This window comes from Bacillus rossius, chromosome 15, assembly GCF_032445375.1.
Source record: "Bacillus rossius redtenbacheri isolate Brsri chromosome 15, Brsri_v3, whole genome shotgun sequence".
Classification (NCBI taxonomy): domain Eukaryota; kingdom Metazoa; phylum Arthropoda; class Insecta; order Phasmatodea; family Bacillidae; genus Bacillus; species Bacillus rossius.
Window position 1 is genome coordinate 31,150,130 of NC_086342.1, and position 21,770 is coordinate 31,171,899.

At 33.6% G+C, this 21,770-nt stretch overlaps 1 protein-coding gene across 3 annotated transcripts in view; it reads left to right on the plus strand.

The window, feature by feature from the left end:
• The window catches only part of LOC134539320 (casein kinase I), a 133,213-nt gene extending 113,286 nt beyond the window's left edge, over positions 1 to 19,927 (plus strand). Inside the window, exons 4-8 of one of the 3 annotated variants that reach the window (XM_063381239.1) lie at positions 6,099 to 6,238; positions 6,405 to 6,483; positions 10,265 to 10,339; positions 11,748 to 11,973; positions 14,017 to 14,348. In XM_063381239.1, coding sequence (XP_063237309.1) covers positions 6,099 to 6,238; positions 6,405 to 6,483; positions 10,265 to 10,339; positions 11,748 to 11,973; positions 14,017 to 14,096 — 600 coding nt within the window. In that variant the 3' untranslated portion in view covers positions 14,097 to 14,348. Of the gene's footprint in view, positions 1 to 6,098; positions 6,239 to 6,404; positions 6,484 to 10,264; positions 10,340 to 11,747; positions 11,974 to 14,016; positions 14,349 to 17,911 lie in introns of those variants that run through there. The other 2 variants (XM_063381240.1, XM_063381241.1) reach the window with 2 other exon arrangements.
• Positions 19,928 to 21,770: the final 1,843 nt, after the last annotated feature.

Here is a 21,770-nt window from a genome sequence, read left to right on the forward strand (position 1 = left end):
GAAAATACAGGGTATAACAATTATGGGTACTATTTTATTTATAAGTCCAAACTAAACTTTGTTTATAAAATTTATAAAATTATTTTCTTTTTGCTTTCCCCTAAGCTCCGCATTCAAGCGGGGGAGTATGTGCTGAATCAGTGCTACTTTAGGCACGAATTTCACACACTGAGATAAAAAAAAAAAAAAACGGGGCTGGGCCCGGGCCCTGGAGGGACCCAGGGCCCTTGTGTGGGCCATGGGTCCGGACCCCAGCCAGGGCTGCCAGCCTGTAGTCGGTTGTTTCCGCGCCTTGAGAACGGCGGCCGGCTGTCGGGAAGGTCGCGCCGCTACTTTGTTCCCGGGGAAGTGTCGCTGTCTCCAGCACCTTGTCGGCGCGCAGTCTTCTCGTCGTCCATAGGACAGTTACAGTGTAAACTCTTCATAACGTCACTCGATTTAACGACAAACTCCTTAAAACGTCGAAATTGCTTGACTTTGGTTGGTTTCCCTTGTTTTCTATACAATAATACACTCTATATAGCGTCACACTCACTCTATTTAACGACAACAATACGGCACTATAAATCTGCGGGAGAAAAGATCAGTGATGTTGGAAGACTCTTCGGATTTAGCTGCTCTACCGTGTCTACAATATGGAAAAAAACAAAGATAAAACAATAGACTATACGCAATAAGTGTTGTTATTTGTATGAATATTAATGTTCGCGAGTAAAATGTTTACTATTTTAGTAAATACATATTATTATAGAATAGTAAAATTATATATTTTATTTCTCTTCATTAAACGACCACTCTCTATAACGCCGAAAAATGCTCAGTCCGTTAAGTGTCGTTACATAGAGTTTACACTTTATGTGATTTGAGCGATATCCACGACATTTGATGGCGGAGGAACGGATAGAAAGGTGTAACGCAGAGACCTTCGGGTGCTTCAAGACTCTTTACCGGGCGTTTCATGTCCTAAAATAATTCTAAAAAAAAAAACGAGCATTTCAGACCTTTCACTATCCTCGAAATACAGTTTAAAAACAAAAACAAAACATCCCTTTCGGCTCAGCTTACAGGGTAGGTAGATTTTGGAGTACCTATTTTTATTTCTTCGGGAAATATTTTGGAAACTTCTGTAAAAGTCTGGAACATTTAACAACTTGATGCACATGACGTATTTATGTTCTCCAATATTACAAAATGAATGATTAAACATTATCTCGTTTTTCATGCAGTTAAAATATTGAATGTTTTTTAACTTGATGCTTCTAGCTTAAAACAAATTACATATTAAGCCAACTAAGATAATTAAATTTTTTTAAACCTTAAAAAATTATTTTTCATTATATATAAAAGTTTGCTTTGCACCAGATTTAAGATAATAAGATGGTTAAAAGTAAATTCAAATGGATTACATACTAAGAAAGGTTTGATTTTTTTTATTTCAATCCTTGTTTTTACTATAATAATTTGTTTCGTCATAAATTGTTTCAGCCAAAGTTTTAAATAAAGTTTAGGAACTATACAGTAAATGATAACTGATTTGATAGTATACTTTCAAACCTTATTTCCACCTCTTGGCAGTAAATGTTGGTTAGATAAAAAATTTATTTTAACAAAAGTTTTAGACAAAATTTAGAAAGTAAAATAAAAATAAGAATAGTTTTCATGGTGTACATGATAGTACAGTTTTATTTTATTCCAACCCCAGGTTTTTTTAACCCTTTGCAATAATTGTTTGTATTATTGAAAATTGTTTCAGACAAAAGTTTTATATAAAAATTATAAGATTTACAAACAATTTCAACGGTTTTCATAGTGTGCTTACCAAGGGAGCAATGAATTTATTTTCATTTTTTAACCCCTTTTTATCCTCTCTTTGCAGTGGTTGGTTGTATTAGAAATTGTTTCAGACAAATCTTTTAGGTAATATTTGTAGGATTTTCAAACGATTTGAACGTATTTGAAAGTGTGCCTTCTAATGGAGTTATTAATTTTTTTGTCATTCAACTATTTATTCAACCCCTTGCAGTAATTGTATGTCATATAAAAAATTATTTCAGATGATTTATGGTTTTGAAATCAATTAAAGTGAATTTGATAGTGCACATAGTATGGAAATTATAAATTTATTTTTTATTCTACCCTGTTTTTTCGAACCAACTACAGCAATGGGCCCATCTTATCAAAAATTGTTTCAGTTAAAAGTTTTAGATGAAAATTATAAGTTTTACAGAACATTTGAACGGATTTAATATTGTAAATACTAAGGGAGTTATTGATGGTTTTTGTCCTTCAACTCCTGTTATTTTCCACCTCTTGCAGTAATAGTTGGCCGTATTAAAAAATTATTTCAGACCAAAGTTGTAGATAATAATTTATGGTTTTACAATAAATTAGAATGAATTTAATAGTCTACTTGGTACAAAATTTATAAAATATTTTTAATTCAACCCCTGCTTTTTTTTAATCCCATCTCTGCAATGGTTCATTTTGAAAAAATAATAAAAATTATACCATTTAAAAATTATTTGAACAGATTCAATAGTGTGCTTACTAAGGGAGTAAAAAAATTTTTGTCCTTGAACCCTTGTTTTTTCCACCCCTTGCAGTTATGGTTGGTTGTATCAAAAATGTATTTAGACAAAAGTTTTTGGTATTACCCCTACGAGTTATAATACGTTCAAACTGTTGTCATATTTATTATTATGGGAGTTAATAGCGATTTTTCTTTTTTCAAAAAACCTCCAGTTCTAACCCTTTGGTCGGATATTGCCCATTAATGAACTTGACCGAGATTTTCCATGATTATATTTTATGTATCAGTTTGGTAGCAATTTGTGAAAGATGATGGCAGTTATTGTGTTCCTAAAAATGTTATATATATATATATAATTCTTGGGATGACTATTGTTTTGGGGTTTATGAACTATATAAAAATTTTCCGGAAGTCGCACCATGGTAAGGGCTACACTAGGTAGTATGTATTTCTTTACCTAATACGTAAATAGAACTACTCATCAGCTCTTGCTCTCGTAAGCAGACAACCCTCGGATGCCTTCAGCAGTTTTCAAATTGCGTTGTTTTTTCTGAAGCTCTGCACATCGTATGTAGGCCCAGGTAGGCAGACCCCTTTAATAAGCTGTTGGTAGATTAGCTGCGACTCTGTATATGTTCATTTATACGGGATATCCGCATTCTGGAAAGTCATGCTCTGATATAGGTTGTTACCACAATGCCGAAATACCATAACGCCGAATGTGAAAATTGACCACAACGCTGAATTACCACAACGCCGAATTACCACAACGCCGAATTACCACAACGCCGAATTACCACAACGCCAACAGCTATAAAACTGCTGTTACCACAATGTCGAAATAACAACTGAATGAATTTGTGTGTGTTTCTTAAATGTACCTTAACGCCGAAATACCACAATCAAACCTAACCTTACCTAACCTAACCTAGCGTAATATAACCTAACTTAACCTAGCCTACCCTAGCCTAACCTAACCTAACGTAACCTAACCTAACCTAACCTAACCTAACCTAACCTCACCTAACCTTTGTGGCAGTCTTGCAATGACATTTTTCGGCATTAGTGTATTTCAGCGTTGTGGTACACAGCAGTTTTCTAGCTGTCGGCGTTGCAGTCAATTTGGCATTTCGGCGTTGTGGTATTTCGGCGTTGTGGTGCATCCCCCTCTGATATGTCATCACCCAGTCTTTGATCACTATTTTTTTTCTTCCCCAGAATATGTTTTACTGCATGGTCATACACACAGGAAATTAGGTAAATCATTTTTTAAAAATTGTCCAGGAAATTTGTAATTTTGGCTATGGAAAGTCATGGAAACGTTTTCTACATATTTGTGTGGATACCCCATTACAACACTTTCCTGTGTTGCGGGTACCTGGATACATTCAATCACATAATGTCAATACACATAAAAACACGGGTAGCGCAGTGACATGACCTGATGGTCATATTCAACAAGACCTTGTTTCCATTAAAAAAAAATCCAATTGTTAATGGCTCAATCAGTGCCAGTAACAGTCAGTTTGTGTTGAACCGAATAATGTCGGGTTAATGAGCACTGGCTGGAAGTTAAATTTTATGCGTAGTGAAATTTATTGATACATTTTTTCAAATAATGTGAATTGTTTGGTAAATGACTCATTATGGTGTTAAAGATAAATAATTTATAGTTTTTAATGTGGTTACTATTTTAATTCAGAACCACATGTGTCTTGTGCGTTAAAAGTATTTGACTACAAATTTGAATTGCAAATGATAGTTTTCAATTGGACGATTATTTGAAAAAGAAACTATTGCATGCACTTTCAAGTTATTGAATAAAATGGTTTTTAGCAATAGGCATGCAATTTATTTTTTTAACATTTTGCCATATTTTTACAAGAAACTATAAAATTTAATTAAAATATGTTATTTTGAGAAATTTTATTTGTATGTTAGCTTCAGACATGACATTTTCAAAGATAAAGATGATATTACAAAGTACGTATACCTATGCCAACATTCAATCTTGACTTTTGGCAGAAATTTTTTTTAAATTTCTGATGAACTTTGGGGATTTGTTTCACATTATTGCGGGGAAAATGTTTGACTGAAACAGTGCTGTGAGCTAACTTGTAGTTGCTGTGTACTTTGTATTCTAAGCTGACCAGCAATCTTGGCAACAGATGTCAGCCTCGACCTTGCTCACTGGAATGTGAAGTGCCAACGAGTGGACGGATGCAGTGTCCCTTGAGCCATCCGTCTCGCACTGCCGGCCTTAAAGCAATTCGAACAGCTTTGTGATGCTTTTGTTCATGGTCAGCGCTGTCCTTATCAATTCAGCCTCCAAGATAATTACTGGCCAGTACAGTACTGCATTCTAACTGAGCACTGCCTGGAGTACATATGGACAGGAAGTTTAAAGCACTATTTCCATCTCAAGAGAAATCTACTGTGCAGTTCACATAAGGCCCTATTGCTATATTTATGCAATTGGTTTTACAGCTTCTATAATTAGATTATAACTATAAGAATAACAATGGGAATAAAAAGCATTTACTTTTAAATTATGTTTTATTTTTATAAATTACATTTATTGATTAACAGTTCAAAAGACAAATTCAGCAAGAACGTAAACATTTTACTTAATACCCAGTGTAGTGGCACATGCCATTTAAAGGGTTTGTGTACACACTAAATTGAGAATTTTTGTATTGCAGTTGTCACTAGCCTACGTAACAAAGTTAATATATATTTTTTAAGAATTTCACATTGTTCAGTGGGTAAAAATCATACCCATGAAAGTGTTGACGTGTAATGGGATGACACAATTGGCAGGAAAATAATTTAAATAAGACTGAAAAATTATTAATTACCATTACTCTCTCTCTACTTACATGGTTATAATTCTAGTGCTGGCCGTCTTCCTTGCCACTTTTTACACAGGTTGCTCGTGGCTGTTCAGAAAATACTAGACAGCAAGCTGGTTCAATGTACAAATAGTACGCCTGTATAGGTAATAGTATTCCAATGATTTTGATTACTTTTATTTAATCAAAGCTACATATATGCATTTAGTAACATGTACAGAATGGAAAGACTTTAACCAGTGACCAAGAAGTGTGATTCATACCTACTGCTGGTTACTACTGTGTATGGCTTACTCCAAAGATCTGGGTCCCGCTTGTCACCTGCTTCTCGCGGAGTGTTTGAGTGTCGGTTCCCTGTGATTGTGTGTTCTCTCGTCCAGTTGCGTGCTACTGCACGGTTGCAGGTTGCATTTTCAGACATGTGTTCTATAATAAAATCTGCTCTTTTTGGCAGTCCCTACTATCCATTACATCCGAGTCTCTGTGGGTTTAGGTTCTGCGAGAAGTACTCGGAAGGATTTGCTCCGGCATTATTTCATTCCTTGTGAAATTTATGCATATCCTTTAAGTTAAATCTAGAATGACACCAAAGTGAATGTATTGATTTAAAGTATCTGTAGCAAGGTAACAATAGTTTTTATTATCAACTGTGATAAATGTTGTTATGGTACACTAGTCATTACCAATTTATTAATAATTTTTTTTTTCTGTTGCAGCTCTTCTTGATAGATTTTGGATTGGCAAAGAAGTTCAGGGACACGCGCACACGGCAGCACATTGTTTACAGAGAGGACAAGAACTTGACTGGCACAGCACGATACGCTTCGATAAATGCACATTTGGGAATTGAACAGAGGTAAACCCTTGCATATAGAGTATTTAGATGTAGTTATTACCTTAATAACTTTTTAATATTATTTATTAGCACTCATTTTCTTTTCTGTGTATTATCTGTCAGTGAATCCATATGTTATTTCTTTGTATTATTTGCAATGCAAAGTATTTTTTTGTCGTTGTTTCAGCCGCAGAGATGACATGGAATCGCTGGGCTACGTCCTGATGTACTTCAACCGAGGGAGTTTGCCATGGCAAGGACTGAAGGTGCGGTAACACCTTCCATTTATGTTTGAATTTAACTTTGTCATTGCTGAGCTTTCCGTCCGCTCGTGTGTAGTTGGACCCATCGAAACGTGCAGATGAGGCAGTGTGTGGTTCGAGCACTGAGCAGGGCTTAAAGGGGCCGGCTCAAATGTGTCATTCCCAGCCAGCCCCAAGAACTGACTAGTGTGGTGGGACAAGTGAGAAGCAGTGGTGGAACAGGGAATTTTGAAATTCTGTAAACAACAAAATCAAACAAAATCCAAAAAAATTTTGGCGTTACATAAAAATCATGAAAGAAGGATACAATCAGCCATTCTCTCTCAAGGTCAATGATACTGTCACTAATGACACATTTTGTATTGCAAACAGTTTTGCGAACTATTTTTCTAGCGTATATGTAACTCCAGCCAATAACAGCACTCCTTTGATATCTGATAATACTGCTTGCTCCATTCCTATGTCCACTATTACTGAGAGTCTTGTACTTTGGGGGATCAAATCCTTGAAATCTACTATGTCAACAGGTCCAGATGGTATTCCTAATTTAATAATAAAAGTATGCTCTCTGGTTCTTGTTCCTATCCTTCAGTTTATATTCAATAGCAGTATTAAAAACAGCATCTACCCCAATATATGGAAAACTGCCAAGGTCATTCCTATACATAAAAAAGGTAGTAAATTTAATGTCACAAATTATAGGCCTATTTCGCTTTTAAATGGATTTGCTAAAGTTTTTGATAAAATAATATTTAAGGACCTTGATTTCAATTTCAAAAATAAACTATCTGATTGTCAACATGGTTTCAGAATTGGCAAATCTACTACTACCAATCTGATAACTTTCATAAATCCAATTTATTCTGAAGTGATAACCCGAGGCCAAGTGGATGCTTGCTATTTTGATTTAGCAAAGGCTTTTGATACAGTAAACCATCAGATATTACTTAGCAAATTATCCATTATGGGATTGAGCGACAAATATATCAAATGGTTTAGCAGCTATTTAAAAGATAGGAAATACTTTGTTTCTATTAATAAAACTAAATCTGATTTACATATGGCAAACTCTGGAGTTCCTCAAGGTGGTACCCTTTCTCCCCTTCTTTTCAACATTTTTATTGATGATATAACCAAAGCACTAAATTATTCTGTTGGTCTGTTATTTGCAGATGACCTAAAAATATATAGAAAAATTACTTCATTAAATGACTGTCACTTACTTCAACATGACATTTCTTCTGTTGTTGCATGGTGTAAGACTAATCTCGTTAAACTTAACTACAGTAAAACCACCACAATAACCTTCTCAAGAAAATATCATCCTATTGTATTTGAATATAAACTAGACAATCGTACTATTGCAAAATCAAACTGTGTCAGAGACTTAGGTATTTTGCTAGATTCAAAATTATTCTTTCACAATCATATTGAAACACTTAGATCAAATGCTAATAAAATGTTAGCGTTGATTAAATATATCACATGCATCTAATTTAGATTCAACACTTAGTCTTTATATATCCTTGGTGAGATCTAAATTTGAATATGGTTCTTTGATTTGGAATAACATTAATAAATCAGATAGTGACAAATTGGATAAAATACAATTCAAACTGATCAAAATTATAAACCTAAAAAGTAACATTAATCTAAATGTAGATTTACACTCCCTTCTTGGTTCCTTACCATTAAGAAGAGAAGTATTAGATGCATTATTTGTACACAATAGTTACAAAAATAAAATTAATTGTAACTATTTTCTTCACAACACTGGAATTAGAATACCTACTTTCAATAGTCGTAATCAATCTTTAATTTGTACGTTAAATAAAACTAATGATCTATTAAACAGAATAACTAAAAATTACAATAAATATGCAAGGTTATTTCCTGAATTTGATAGCAAAATTAAATTTAAAAAAATACAACTATTCCTAACTTAATTTTTTTTTTCTCTCTTGTGGTGAATAATCATATTGTTTCAAGTTAGTTTTTTTTTTTGTGTTATTCTTATTTTCTACATTATAAAATTTACAAATAAATTATTTACTAATTATTAAATGTTGCATGTTGTGTGTATCATTTTGTTTTGTTTTGTTTTGTTGTCTTGTATTTTGTATTGTTTTGTTCTGTCTGTATGTATATGTGTTGTTTGTATCGTGCCTACCACCCAAGGCCATAAGCTATAGGTAGGCATGCAACAAATATTAAATAAATAAATAAATAAAATTATGGAATAGTCTGGACTATATATAAAATATTACTTCAGGAAATGGAAATGTCATGGTTATAAAATGGATCTCATCATTTATTGCTAACCTATTAAGTGTCAGTGTTGCAATAATTGGTGTGCCAAGGTCTGTGTTGTTTTTTTTTTTTTTTTTGCACATGAGACTGGATTCATCTGTGATCATGCTTCTGAGTGCGTTTTAGGAAACATTGTGCATAGTCCCAGGCTTTTTATACCATGTTAACTGTTTTGTCACTACATTGAAGAATCCATAAGCACATTGTGACTAGGCCTGTGCCAATACTAGTTTTTTGATGCAAAGCGATTATAAAATTGAATGTTTAAAATCAAATTGTGATATTTTTTCTCTGTATGACTGTATTAAACTTATTCTATAAAGTACTGGAATAAGGTAGAAAATAATAATTTAACATTTGTAATGTTTGTTCTCATTAATAAACAATCAGGACCATATATTCAATGCCATTCAATAGAAATGATAAAAAATATGCATGCATAAATTTAATTTTGTGCGTTGATAAAAACAGACCTAAACTTCGTCACAAGTGCAAAGCTTCGCATCAGACACGAAGCTTCAAATAAAATGAATAGCAAATTTCCGGACTGTCGAATCAAAAATAGCTTAGATTTTATTCGATTAGTCTAAGCTTTTCACAGGCCTAGGAATTAGTGCAAAAATTGATTTGGTTTTTTCTATGGAAATATTGCATTTTTTTTTAAGAAGGGGGGGGGGGGGGGAGTATAACTGATACAGGAGAAAAGTCAGGGAATTCTTTTTGTAGGGTTTGCTGGTGAGATTGAACAGTGAATACCAGTCACCAGCTATTGAGCCACTCGCGGGAGTTGGTACCACAGTAAAGCATTGTGCTCAAATCGAGGAGGACCAGGGCTCGAAACCCAGTCTATCATTCTGATTTAAGCTAGCTGTGATTTTTCAAAATCATTCCTGACAAATTCTGGGGTGGTTTATGAAGTGAAACTTCTTTGATGAGGGAGTAACAATTTTTACGAGCGTTATGAAAATTCAGATCGCATGAGGGGAAATTGCTAGGTACGTGGTGGATGAACCGGCATAGGAGGTGGCGTGTCGAGCTATCCCCACTCCGGAGCCATTGGCACGGTTAGTGATCAGTGGAGCAGCCTTGAGCGGGCTCCAGTTTTAACCATACAATACTGTAGGCATAGGCTGGTAACAGTGGTAGAAACCCGCCCGCGCCTGAGGCCACCCCGACTTAACAGGAGTATGTGGGCAGAGGGCAACACAGTGGGGTTTGAACTTATTGTTCACAGGGCCACGGGCCATCATGACAAGAAAATATTGTTCTTTCATATATGTATTAATAAGTATTGTTTAACAGTGTTACACAAAAAAAAACATTTTCAGACTACCTTTAAACACATTCAACATTCGTGGAATACCGTTGAAACCTTTTGACGTCCACTGCAATGTTCTTGCTATTCATTTGAAAGTAGTCAGTGTGCAGTGTGTGGGATGATATTAAGAATGACTGCTTATGATTATTTTCTCAGGCTGCCACCAAAAAGCAAAAATATGAGAAGATTAGTGAAAAGAAAATGTCTACACCCGTTGAAGTTCTTTGCAAGGTAAGTTTAGTTATCAGGGTTTAATGAAATATGTCCCAAATAAAAACATGGCCAAAACTTTTGTTGATTCTTATCCATTATTTTAAAAAAATTATGGTCACCACCTTAAATCACTAAGAAAAGTTGTATTTTATTGAAGTTCGTTTGAATGGGATGTAAGGTACACCTAAAGACTTGTCAATTTCTTTTTCTTTCCTTGGAACTCAATACCTCCAGGTTATCAATATTCATTTTTTTTTTCTTTGGTTTGTACATTTAATTTTTTTAAGGTAATTCTGTAAGACTGTAGTTGCATTACAAATTTTATAAGATGACAGAAGTATTAAATACATAAACATTCTATCTTCTCCACATCAGAATAGGAGAGAACGTTGCCATTACTCATTTTTGCAGCATTTGCAACATTCTAGCAATGTAAAATAAGTTATTTTTTTTTATAAAGTATAATAAGATTTTCAGTTTACATAAAAAATTTGAATGACTAGTCACAGGAAAGTCCTGAAATAAACAGTAACAGTGCTTTAATTTCCAGCAAACTTTTGATAACTTATTTTTGTTTTTTGATGCCTGACCTGAGTTTTTAGTTGCACATTAAGTATAAATATTTGGACAATGTTATTAACATTATGTGGAAATTATCCCATAAGGTTTTAGCTTAACAACATAAAAATCAGCACATTCCTGCAAATATTATATCAATTTGTATTGTGTTTAATTATCATGGACAAGATTATATGGTGAATTGCGAAATCGAAGTTACACCGAAAAGCATGTCAAAACACTACCTTGCAAGTTAATTCACCATGTAGCAGCAAAATGCAAGTTATATCATGGAATTAGTAGCACATAAACAAAACATAATTCAAATCGTAATTATTATCATCATTATTTGAATTTCAAGGAATGTCATTTCCAGACAAAATATTATACCAAAGTGCATGGACCAGAAAAATTAATTACTTTTGTTTTATTGTGCATCTCTTATTGAAACACTTTAAAACCACAAATGCTCACTAATTTATTTTTATCCTGAATGTATCTGTTTTAGACCAATTTATTACAAATAATTTTATGGTAAAAATGCAGCATATAAATTTTACCTCTATTTTGGTGCAATAAGTAGTACTAAACAACATTTATAAAAATGAAAATAATAGCACCAAAATCTTCTGCTGTAAAAACAAAATTTGACTAAATATAAAACCATTAAATTATGTCTCAGTTATACATATTATATATATTATCGACATTTAGATATTAAAAAAAGTGAAGGAATTTTTTATTAAAAGGTCCTTAAAAGGTGCCAAAATTGGTTCACTGTGCATTTGTAGACATCTTGTATGAATATTGTTTTCTTTCAAAGACAGTTTCCTCTGGCCCTGGTACAAAGGAATGGTGCATTGTGCAGGGTTTCCCCGCCGAGTTCGCCATGTATCTGAACTACTGCCGAGGACTGCGCTTCGAAGAGGGCCCCGACTACATGTACCTCCGCCAGCTCTTCAGAATCCTGTTCCGCACGCTCAACCACCAGTACGACTACACGTTCGACTGGACGATGCTGAAGCAAAAGGCTGCGTCGTCTGGCACCGGCGCGGTTGGCACGACTGGCGCGGCCGCAGGGATCGCAACTCCTGGTGTGTGAGCTCTCCCCCCCCCCCCCCCTTCCCCCTTCCTTTGTTGCACGCTCGCTTCCAAACTGACAGATGTTAACACAACTGCTTGTCTTTGGCTAACTGTTTGCCTGCTGTGGTGTTGAGGAATAAGTACTTGGCCAGTTTTGATTTTGCGTTCATGTTAAAAAAAAATACAGTACAAGACAGCCTACTAACCAAGGAGTCTGGCACCAAACCTTTGCTGTAGGAAACGTAGTTAAAGATATTCTTTTCTTCAATTTTAATTTTACAAGCCTTATTTGCTGTAAATTTTGTGGCTAAAAGATATGTGTGCAGAACTCTTAAACAAAAATTAAAAATAAAAGCTGAAGCTAAATAGTAGACAACTGAATAATATAATATCACAATGTGTATTTTTCATGAACAGGGTAGCATTCAATTAAATGATAAAAACGAACAGTGCATATTAGAATAGTATTACAATATCTTACAATGTCATATCGAAACACATCAGACTTGTACAACCTAAGTAATCAACTTAGTTGGTTACCAGTAGTATCATCTGCACCTAAAAGAAACCTAAATATTCGCTATGCAGCAGTACCTAACACACCCATGAAGAGCTTACATTGATAAATTTCTGTATACTCGATAGCACACTAATTAGCATCTCCATCACTCAAGGACTCTGCATTGAAGAGTCCACTTGGTTTGAAATTTGGTCTTGAGGCAACTTGCAAAAACATTTATGTACAAAACTATTTGGTACTTGATAACTAGAGACAAAATTTTGTAGTTTTATTTTTAATGAAATTTTTTTAAACGGGATATTTTGGTGTTATTAATTATTTTTTGGGGGGGGGGAGGGGGAAATTATGTTTTTTCATAAATATAGCATATCACAAGTATGGCACATAATTGTTTCTTGATACTTATTTCACCAAAACTGCAATTTTTATTTATACATGATGCTCTTTTACAAAATAATAATTAGTAATACATATATCTAGGACAGAATTACTCATACCAATAAATTGACAAGAATTTGTTCACTTGAAAAAGTACATATGTCGTAGTGTTAAAATTAGTTACTAATAACGGTTGAAAGATTTTAAAAAAAAAGTAAAATTTATTGTTTCCAATCTCTTTAGTGCATTCACTTTGGTACAAATTTTACGCTAAATAAATTACATTTAGTGAAATTAATATATTAAAGATTACTTTATGTGATTTAGTTAAGTTTTTTTCTGAAAAGCATACTCAAAGTTTAAAACTTTTTTTTATGTATGCAAGTATATTATATCAACTTATTTTCAGATTTATTGATTTTTTTTCGACTGGACCCTTGCAGTCATCTGTATTTTATGTTGTTGTTTTTTATTGTGGTAGTTTTGTGTCATCTCCACTTTTGTTGCTATTTTTCATTGTTGGAATTATAGCAGTGTTTGTGTGTGTGTTTGTGTGTGTGTGTGTGTGTTTGTTTGTTGTAAGTAATGCAGTGAAATCTCATGAATAAAAACACTTGTCAATACACACACTCATTAATACAAAAAATTTTCACTGTCCTCAGAAATTACATGAGTTATAGTGTTAAGTAATTTGTTTAGTACAAAAAAAATTGTCATTTTGTAATACAAAGGTTTTTGAATTAAGGGTAAAAAAATATGTATAGTAAAGTATAGGTTAACACAAATATCATGGACTAATGTAAAAAAAATAAAGTTTCAACTGAAATAATACTGATGCTGAAGTTTGAGAAAAAAAGCTTTGTAATGTTATTCTTACAAAATTATGGTAGTATCTTTTTTTTAAGATAATTTCTAGACATTTTAATTTTAAAATCCCTTATAAAAATATAAAATTGTTGCAAGTTTTAACTTTTTTTGAATTTCATTTATAAATAATGTAAAAATAGTAAATTTTGTAATAGTTTGGTTAATACAAAACCTGGTTATTGCAAAGTGACAAAATTATGGTCCCTTTAAGGTTTTTATCATTGAGGTTTGACTGTAGACGGTTGTGAAGTCGCCATATGTGTTTGTTTCATTGACGTTTGTCTTGCAGGTACTATTAATAAGAGTATCTCAAGAATAAAGGTTGGCGGGAATAGCAATTGGCAGTTTAGGGACAGCACGAAGTTGTAACACCCTGCACTTACCCTCACAACCCGCATGCTTGTGACCAAGACACTGCTACTCGCCCCTGATGCCTTTACTACAACCTCTTCCTGAATTATGTTCATTTTTTTATATAGAGTTTGTATTCACATGATGTACAATATTGCAATTAAAATTTTGGAAGTTGTCTAAATTCTCGATGCACACTGTTTGGAAATGCACACTTTACAATGTATGCCTAAATGTTATTAAACGTTGGTTGTTGAGCTGCATTGTCTATATAGTTGGTTAAATTATTTTTGTAAGAGATCTTTTTTTTTTTAATGAAAAAAATTTAGAATCTGATTGAAGTGCACCTTAACAATTATCCATGCTAGTCATTAGTAACTAACATCTTGTGTAACATAATCAGTTCGTGTTTAGCTATTTTGGAAATAAATTATTGTGAATTTTTTATTATCAGTGTACCAAATTTTTTTTAAAACATTAACAGATTAAAAGATTTTGTTTTATTAAAAATGCATCTTTTATTTTATTTCTTGTATCACAGTAATTTGTATGGTACTAATCATAAAGTATGCAGTGGTAATAGATTGATTTCACACATGGCATGTTCTAAATTTAAGTACTGACACTGCTGACCAGCTTAACTTGCATGACTAATTCTAAAAAAAGCAAGGTAATAACATGTTCTAGGTTATTGTTTATTATTTTCATAGTCAAGTCATTTTTATAAAGACACAGTAAGTTGTATTTTTGTTTACCACTAGATGATGTTCCCGCGCTGTATGACCTATGAAGAACCTTTGTTAGCTATTTAACCCTTTCGTATTTAGATATACAAATATCAGTTGGTGAGTGGGTTTTGGATTTGTTAGCCTATGCACACAAATGACCAAAAGTACTTATGACACAGCTTTTATTAAAAAATGTATAGAAAAATTTTAATTAATATTTTTTGACCATTCATGTTTCAAACAAAGGCCAGACTTCACTTTTATATTGTATGAGAGTTTTAAGACATTCTGGTTGTAAGTATATAAGAACATGGTGTCTGAGGAAAATTTTTTTAAAAATGGTTTCAAAATCATCAACTTTCGGAGAATTAAGTTAGAAATGTGGGACAGACATGATTTTACACATACTTTCGAGAGGTGAATAATGATGTGATCATAATTTGGTAATGATTAGAAGAGGAGATAATTGGAAAAATGTGGTTGGAAATAGCTAAAAATTAAATTTTCAAAAACTTAATCGAATCTGTAAAAATTGCTACGAGGTGCAAAAAAAAAACCCCCATTGGAGAATCCATGTACCAAATATCATCACATTTCTAGGACTTTACATTTCTGCACTATGCAAACAAAGACAGACAAACTCTCTCTTTTATTATTAAAGATGCTTTAGGTAAAATTCACAAGGCTTGTGATTGCAAACCAGAAATTAGTGTGTGTGAACATTTGAGAATTACTCTTGAGTAATGATAGCATTTTGGGTAGCCTGAATAGTTACAAACATGTTTGCACATGAGTCTAAACCAATTTGCATTTGAATCTGTTAATGTTCACTTTCCATATTATAATTACTTCAATTTTTTTATCCTCGCTCAGCTTCAAGTTCGTCAGACACCATTTACATTTTGCCAAGTTTTTTTATACAAAAATATCAATTTATGTGCATTAGCAGATGGGAAAGAAAAATAAAGTGAAAAAATCTTTAGAAATGAGACTAAATATTACTTTGGTTTACAATTTGTTAACTTCACGGTGTAAAAAGATTCTGATTCAGCATCATATGGGTAAATTTGCAAACATTACCTTTCCAAAAGCTTGGCATTTCTATGACTCTTAAAAGCAGATTACATAATACTGTTACTTTAATTATTAATATTACATTAAAGTAATCCTTGAAAACTTCACCAGAAAGGTTGTATTTAATATGTGTGGGTGAAAGTGGAAGCTCGTCCAGAAAGTAAGTTTCTTTCGCAGCCACAGATGGCAGGCAGCGTGGTGCATGCAGGGTGGCGTTCTTCTGTAACTAGCAGTACCGAGTTGTAACGAGAGGGCTACTCGTGCTAATACTATAAGTACAGAGTTGTAACGAGAGGGCTATTCGTGCTAATACTAGAAGTACAGAGTTGTAACGAGAGGGCTATTCGTGCTAATACTAGAAGTACAGAGTTGTAACGAGAGGGCTATTCGTGCTGTTACTAGCAGTACCGAGTTGTAACGAGAGGGCTACTCGTGCTAATACTAGAAGTACAGAGTTGTAACGAGAGGGCTATTCGTGCTGTTACTAGCCGTACCGAGTTGTGACGAGAGTGCTAATCGTGCTGTTACTAGCCGTACCGAGTTGTAACGAGAGGGCTATTCGTGCTGTTACTAGCCGTACCGAGTTGTAACGAGAAGGCTATTCGTGCTGTTACTAGCCGTACCGAGTTGTAACGAGAGGGCTATTCGTGCTGTTACTAGCCGTACCGAGTTGTAACAAGAGTGCTAATCGTGCTGTTACTAGCCGTACCGAGTTATAACGAGATGGCTACTCGTGCTGTTACTAACCGTACCGAGTTGCAACGAGACGGCTACTCGTGCTGTTACTAGCAGTACCGAGTTGTAACGAGACGGCTACTCGTGCTATTAATAGCAGTACCGAGTTGTAACGAGAGGGCTAATCGTGCTGTTACTAGCCGTACCAAGTTGTAACGAGAGGGCTAATCGTGCTGTTACTAGCCGTACCAAGTTGTAACGAGACGGCTACTTGTGCTATTACTAGCAGTACCGAATTGTAATGGGACGGCTACTTGTGTTCCCATCCCCCCTTGATTGCGAGCTTCGATCTGTCAGGAGTGCGAGTTGGGCATTGCAAGCAGGCGGTACATCCAGAATGTTGGCGTGTCGTGCACAATAGAGAGCACTGGTCATTGGTCGTTACAGACACCTTGCAAATTTTAACCAAGAGTTAAGGGGTTTAAGGGGCCTGCCTAGTCATGGGTGTATGTGTGTCAGTGAGGCGGGATGAAAAGTGTGATGCTCGCTGGTGCTTATAGCGCGGTGTCGCCTCTGGACTGGCGCGCAGTCTTCTCGTCGTGCATAGGGTAACTTTGAGATTCGAACAGTGACCATAGCAATAGATGGCTGAGAAATCAAGGTGTAAGCAAGTCCCTTCTGTGCTCTCAAGAATCTGTATTAGGTATTGATGCCTAAAAATTATTCTAAAAGCACACATTTCAGCCATTTCCACACTTCTAAAATAACAGTTTAAAAAGGAAACACAACTACTCATCTGCCCTCAGCATAGTAATTGTTTTTCATAAAACAGAGCCCACTCTGTTATCTTGAGCAGTTTTTGAATTGCGTGGCTTTTCCTAAAGCTCTGCACACTATGTGTGTCCAGGTATAAAAATGATTGGTTTACCAGTAAACTTCAAAACATGCGATTTGATGCGCATTCGCACCATAAATAAGACCAGGCCTAGGCAGTGTTGCAATCCAATATTTATGAAGTTGTTATTGGTGTTGGTGACTACCACTTGCATTGCATTCCATTCTATTGACAAAAATTAATTATATAATCCGTTACCTATCACAAACATCAACTAATATTAACAAATTTGGTATATCGGGAAATAGAGGTCTATTTGTAAGTCACATTGCCATATGTGGAGTTGCATGTGTCTGAACAACTGAGATTTTATACTAAAAATACTTTCCAAAAATTTTTTGTGAACCACAAACATAATGTAGTTAATTAACATGGAACTAACAGAGACTAGCCTTTATTTAGATAGGTTTTTTTTAAAATAGATATGCAAAATGTTCTTATTACTACTGTTTGTGTTTCAGGATTGAGGAATCTACAAAACACATCCCCGAAGTAGTTTACTTAACATTGTGTTCCAACGATTTTCGAGCAACAAACATGTGAATTAAGAGGTCTTGAATTGAATGGATAGCATTCTCAAATACTTATGCTTACTTAAAAAAACACCTGTAGCATCCGTGCACACCTTATATTTCTCTTATTAATTAGACCCTGAAAATTCTGTTATTTTAAGTAATTTAAACTAGATTTCATGAACATTCCATCAAGAATTGTCAGTTAAGCGAGAAATTGTGTGTGGTTAAATCTAGTATACATTTTGTTTAAAAAATCTATAAATGTTGACATTTATGTTCTGAATTATCAGCTGCTTCAATCTCTCAAGAATACAATAAGCTTTAATAATGTATTATTATTAAAATATGTTTGTGTTTGTAATGTATTGAATACATAATAATTTCATAAGTAAATTTATTGGTGTGTTCCAGGGGGACGCTAATGAGCAACAGCATTTTCCCTTCAGGATAACAAAACTATAGGCTACAGTTGGTTGCCTTGCTACTGTTGTCAGTCTGGTTCGTTAATTGTGGTTTACCTCGGAAAAAAATAGGAATGATTAATTCTTTTGGCTGCACTTCGAGAAAATCTTTGGAGCAATGTCTGGAAGATGCTACCTGTTTTATTTTTTTCTCTTTATAAGACAATTGTATGCATCCTAAGTTTTGTGTGTGCATTTGAACTGTGCATGTTTATAGATTTCTGTTGACCACCTGTAATTTCATATCGAATCAAATAATTACCTATTCAAAATATTCAACTAAGCGTACGTAAACATTTGTAGGGTTACATTTTGTGAAGTGAAATGTTTCATTTGTAAATGTGAAGTGTTGCAAGTCTTACTTTCGTTTTGAGTGCAGTTAATTCAGTGATATTACTGTTATTTGAAACAATGATTTGTATGATAAACGGGACTTGTAATTGCTAATGTTTAGTATTATCCCAAATGTTTGAGTGGAATAAAGTACATTTTGTAATGAAATCTTAAGGTGATGTAAATACGTACATGTTAGCTCAAGACTTGTAGGAATTAAACAGTCATAAGAACTGCCAGTGCTGTGGTGTGTTAGAAAGGGTTGGGTATGCTATTGAAAACAGTTTTATTTGAGTGAACTACGCAGTTTATTTTACGTGAACTTACGTTTGGGGTTATCTACCCTCCAGTCTCCAGCAAGTTATTTTTAATTAAATAGAATTTGTAGAATAGCAGGAATTAATAATGTACGTGTAAATATATATTGCATGTTGTGCGGAAATAGTGGGTGCGTGCAAGAGAGCAGTGTCTCTTTGTGAATGTTGTTTGTGATGATTTTGTGTAAGTAATTTAGATAACTACAATAATTCTTTCAGTTTACATACAAAAATTAAGTTTTAAATTGTATTTAAGTTGTATTTAGTTATTATTACAAATTTCTTGAAACATACAATATTTTGATAATAAATGGGAAACTTGTATTGTTAAAATATAATTTTACATCAGTGAAATGTTAACCAGAAAATGAGTGTGTCTATAGTAATTTAGTAATATTTGAAAAATTATTTGAAATAGTACACCAAATATAAATACTGTTTCATCATATGCTTCTGGTAAACATTTTTGGTTACTTAAAATAATGCATCCAATTGAATTTATACATTATGTTGTATCATTAAAAAAAATATATATATATTTTTTTTTGTTAGAAAGTTCTAAAGTATGTAGGAATCGCATACATCATGCAAATACTGTAATAATGTTGTCAGTACATAGATGTTACATTTTCATTTTAAAAATCAATTTTGTGTACATTAGTGAAAAAACAGAACAACTTAAATTTTAGTTGATTTGAAAGTGCTTTGTTAGTAGGAAAGTATAGTTTAAGTTTGTACAAATATGTATCCAATTTTTCATGAATAATTTGAATTTGCTGATTATGAAAGCTGGAACCTTTTTGTACATTTTCTTTCATAATGCAATGAATTAAAAATTTTCCTGAATTTAATGTGCAGAATTGTTTTCTGTGGGTATGTGAGTTTACATGTTTACTCAAAGCTCAGACATATGTGGTGCAACATGTTTTATTCTGATTGCAATCAGCATTCTACAGTTGCTTTTATTTTGGTTTGCTAAAGTTTGAAGGTTTCTCCAAAAGCCAAGGTAGTTGACCTGGCCATCATTGAAGGAGCTATATGGAGAACTTAACTCCTCCTCCTTTGGATTATAGGTGCATCTAAGTTTTCCAGTTACTATGGATGATGCCTTTCTTCTTTCTTTATCACCACTAAAATTTTTTATCACGTGTATTAAGTAACGGCGTAGTTTGTGCGCTAATAGAACCTGAGAATAATGTATTTAAAGGGAGAGTACAGTTTCTGTGTGGAAAATAAGACACACATAATTTGTGGCTGTTACATCAAAAGACTTGTTTTGTAGGCCTGTGCGAATCTGTTTTTTAATTCAATCAATATGAATACTGCTAAAAAAAAAATTTATGTCATGTAATAAATAATACTAAAGTGAAATGTTAGTCAAGTTAAGTCAGCTACAATAATATAAGGAAAATGTTTTTTAAAAGATTAGAATTATAAAAAAAATTTTTAATCTATATTTAAATTATGCAGCTAACCTTACTTAACCTAACCAACCAACCATTCATTTCAATTCCTATTTGCCTTATTTTATACAACCTGCTACTCTGCATGTTGATTCAGAATATGTTAGTGACTTCAAATTACTAACCTACCGTAAAATCCATTGCAATCTATTTTACGAAAAATTTTAATTTTTATAAATGCTGTATTTCCAAATTGGTGATAGAGTGAATTAATATTTACATATTTATACTTTAATATTCACAAGTTTTTATTGTTAACAGCCACCAGGTAAGTTTTTTTCCGGCAATATTATAAAAACAATTTTTGCTTTTTCATCTCGAATCTTAACCATATTTACGTTTATTATATATATTTTTTGAGTCACAACGTCTGCTTCGTTGTAGATATATACAGCAAATAAACTGCTAAGATACCACATGTTGTTAAGATTGATATTGACTGTTAATTTATAAGCCGTTTAAATTATGACTACTATTTTAATGCCCCTCTCTATGGAGTTTCAGTGTTTTGTGGTGTTTCGTCCATGGTCGTTGACTTTTTTTCCCCCTGCTTCTGATGCATGATGAAGTGAATAAAAATAATGTTTTGTTTTCAAGTTTATCACTAATGTGCCGTGTTTTGAGTCGTCCATGCGATTTTTCCGTTACTGTTTGGTGAAATGGTAGTGAAAAAAACTTTGAATTCTTGCATGTTAGAAACGTCACGTATTCATGTTTTTGATCACGAAGTCCTATTTAAACATCAAAAATGTGTATTTATATTGCAGAAATGACATCAAAAGTGAACGTTGGTATAAGATAAACTAATGAGGTATGCTCTAATATTCGTTATTTCGAAGTTTAGTATTTTAAGTCAAATTGAATAGTTTGTTATTTGTATTCAAATATTTGCACAGGCCTATTGTTTTAGTGAAGGTCTAACTGGAATTGCTAGTTATTTGCCCTGTGCAGCCTTTTGGTTCTGTCATGTTGGAAGCATATTGACTTAGTTGCCTTAGATGATGTATGAACTTAAGTGGGTGTTGTACCACTGAGCAAAATTGTTAGCGTGGCTAAATGACAGACAAATTGCAACATACCATGTACATTCAAAGGTCTTTCGTCCGACATGTTTGGAAGTACAACCATGCGGGGCTAGTGATTTTGCAAGATTATTGAACATCAGTGTAGTTTTAACTTAAATACCAAGTGTGAAAATATGAAGTGTAACCCTCTAGAGAGCATGAATCTC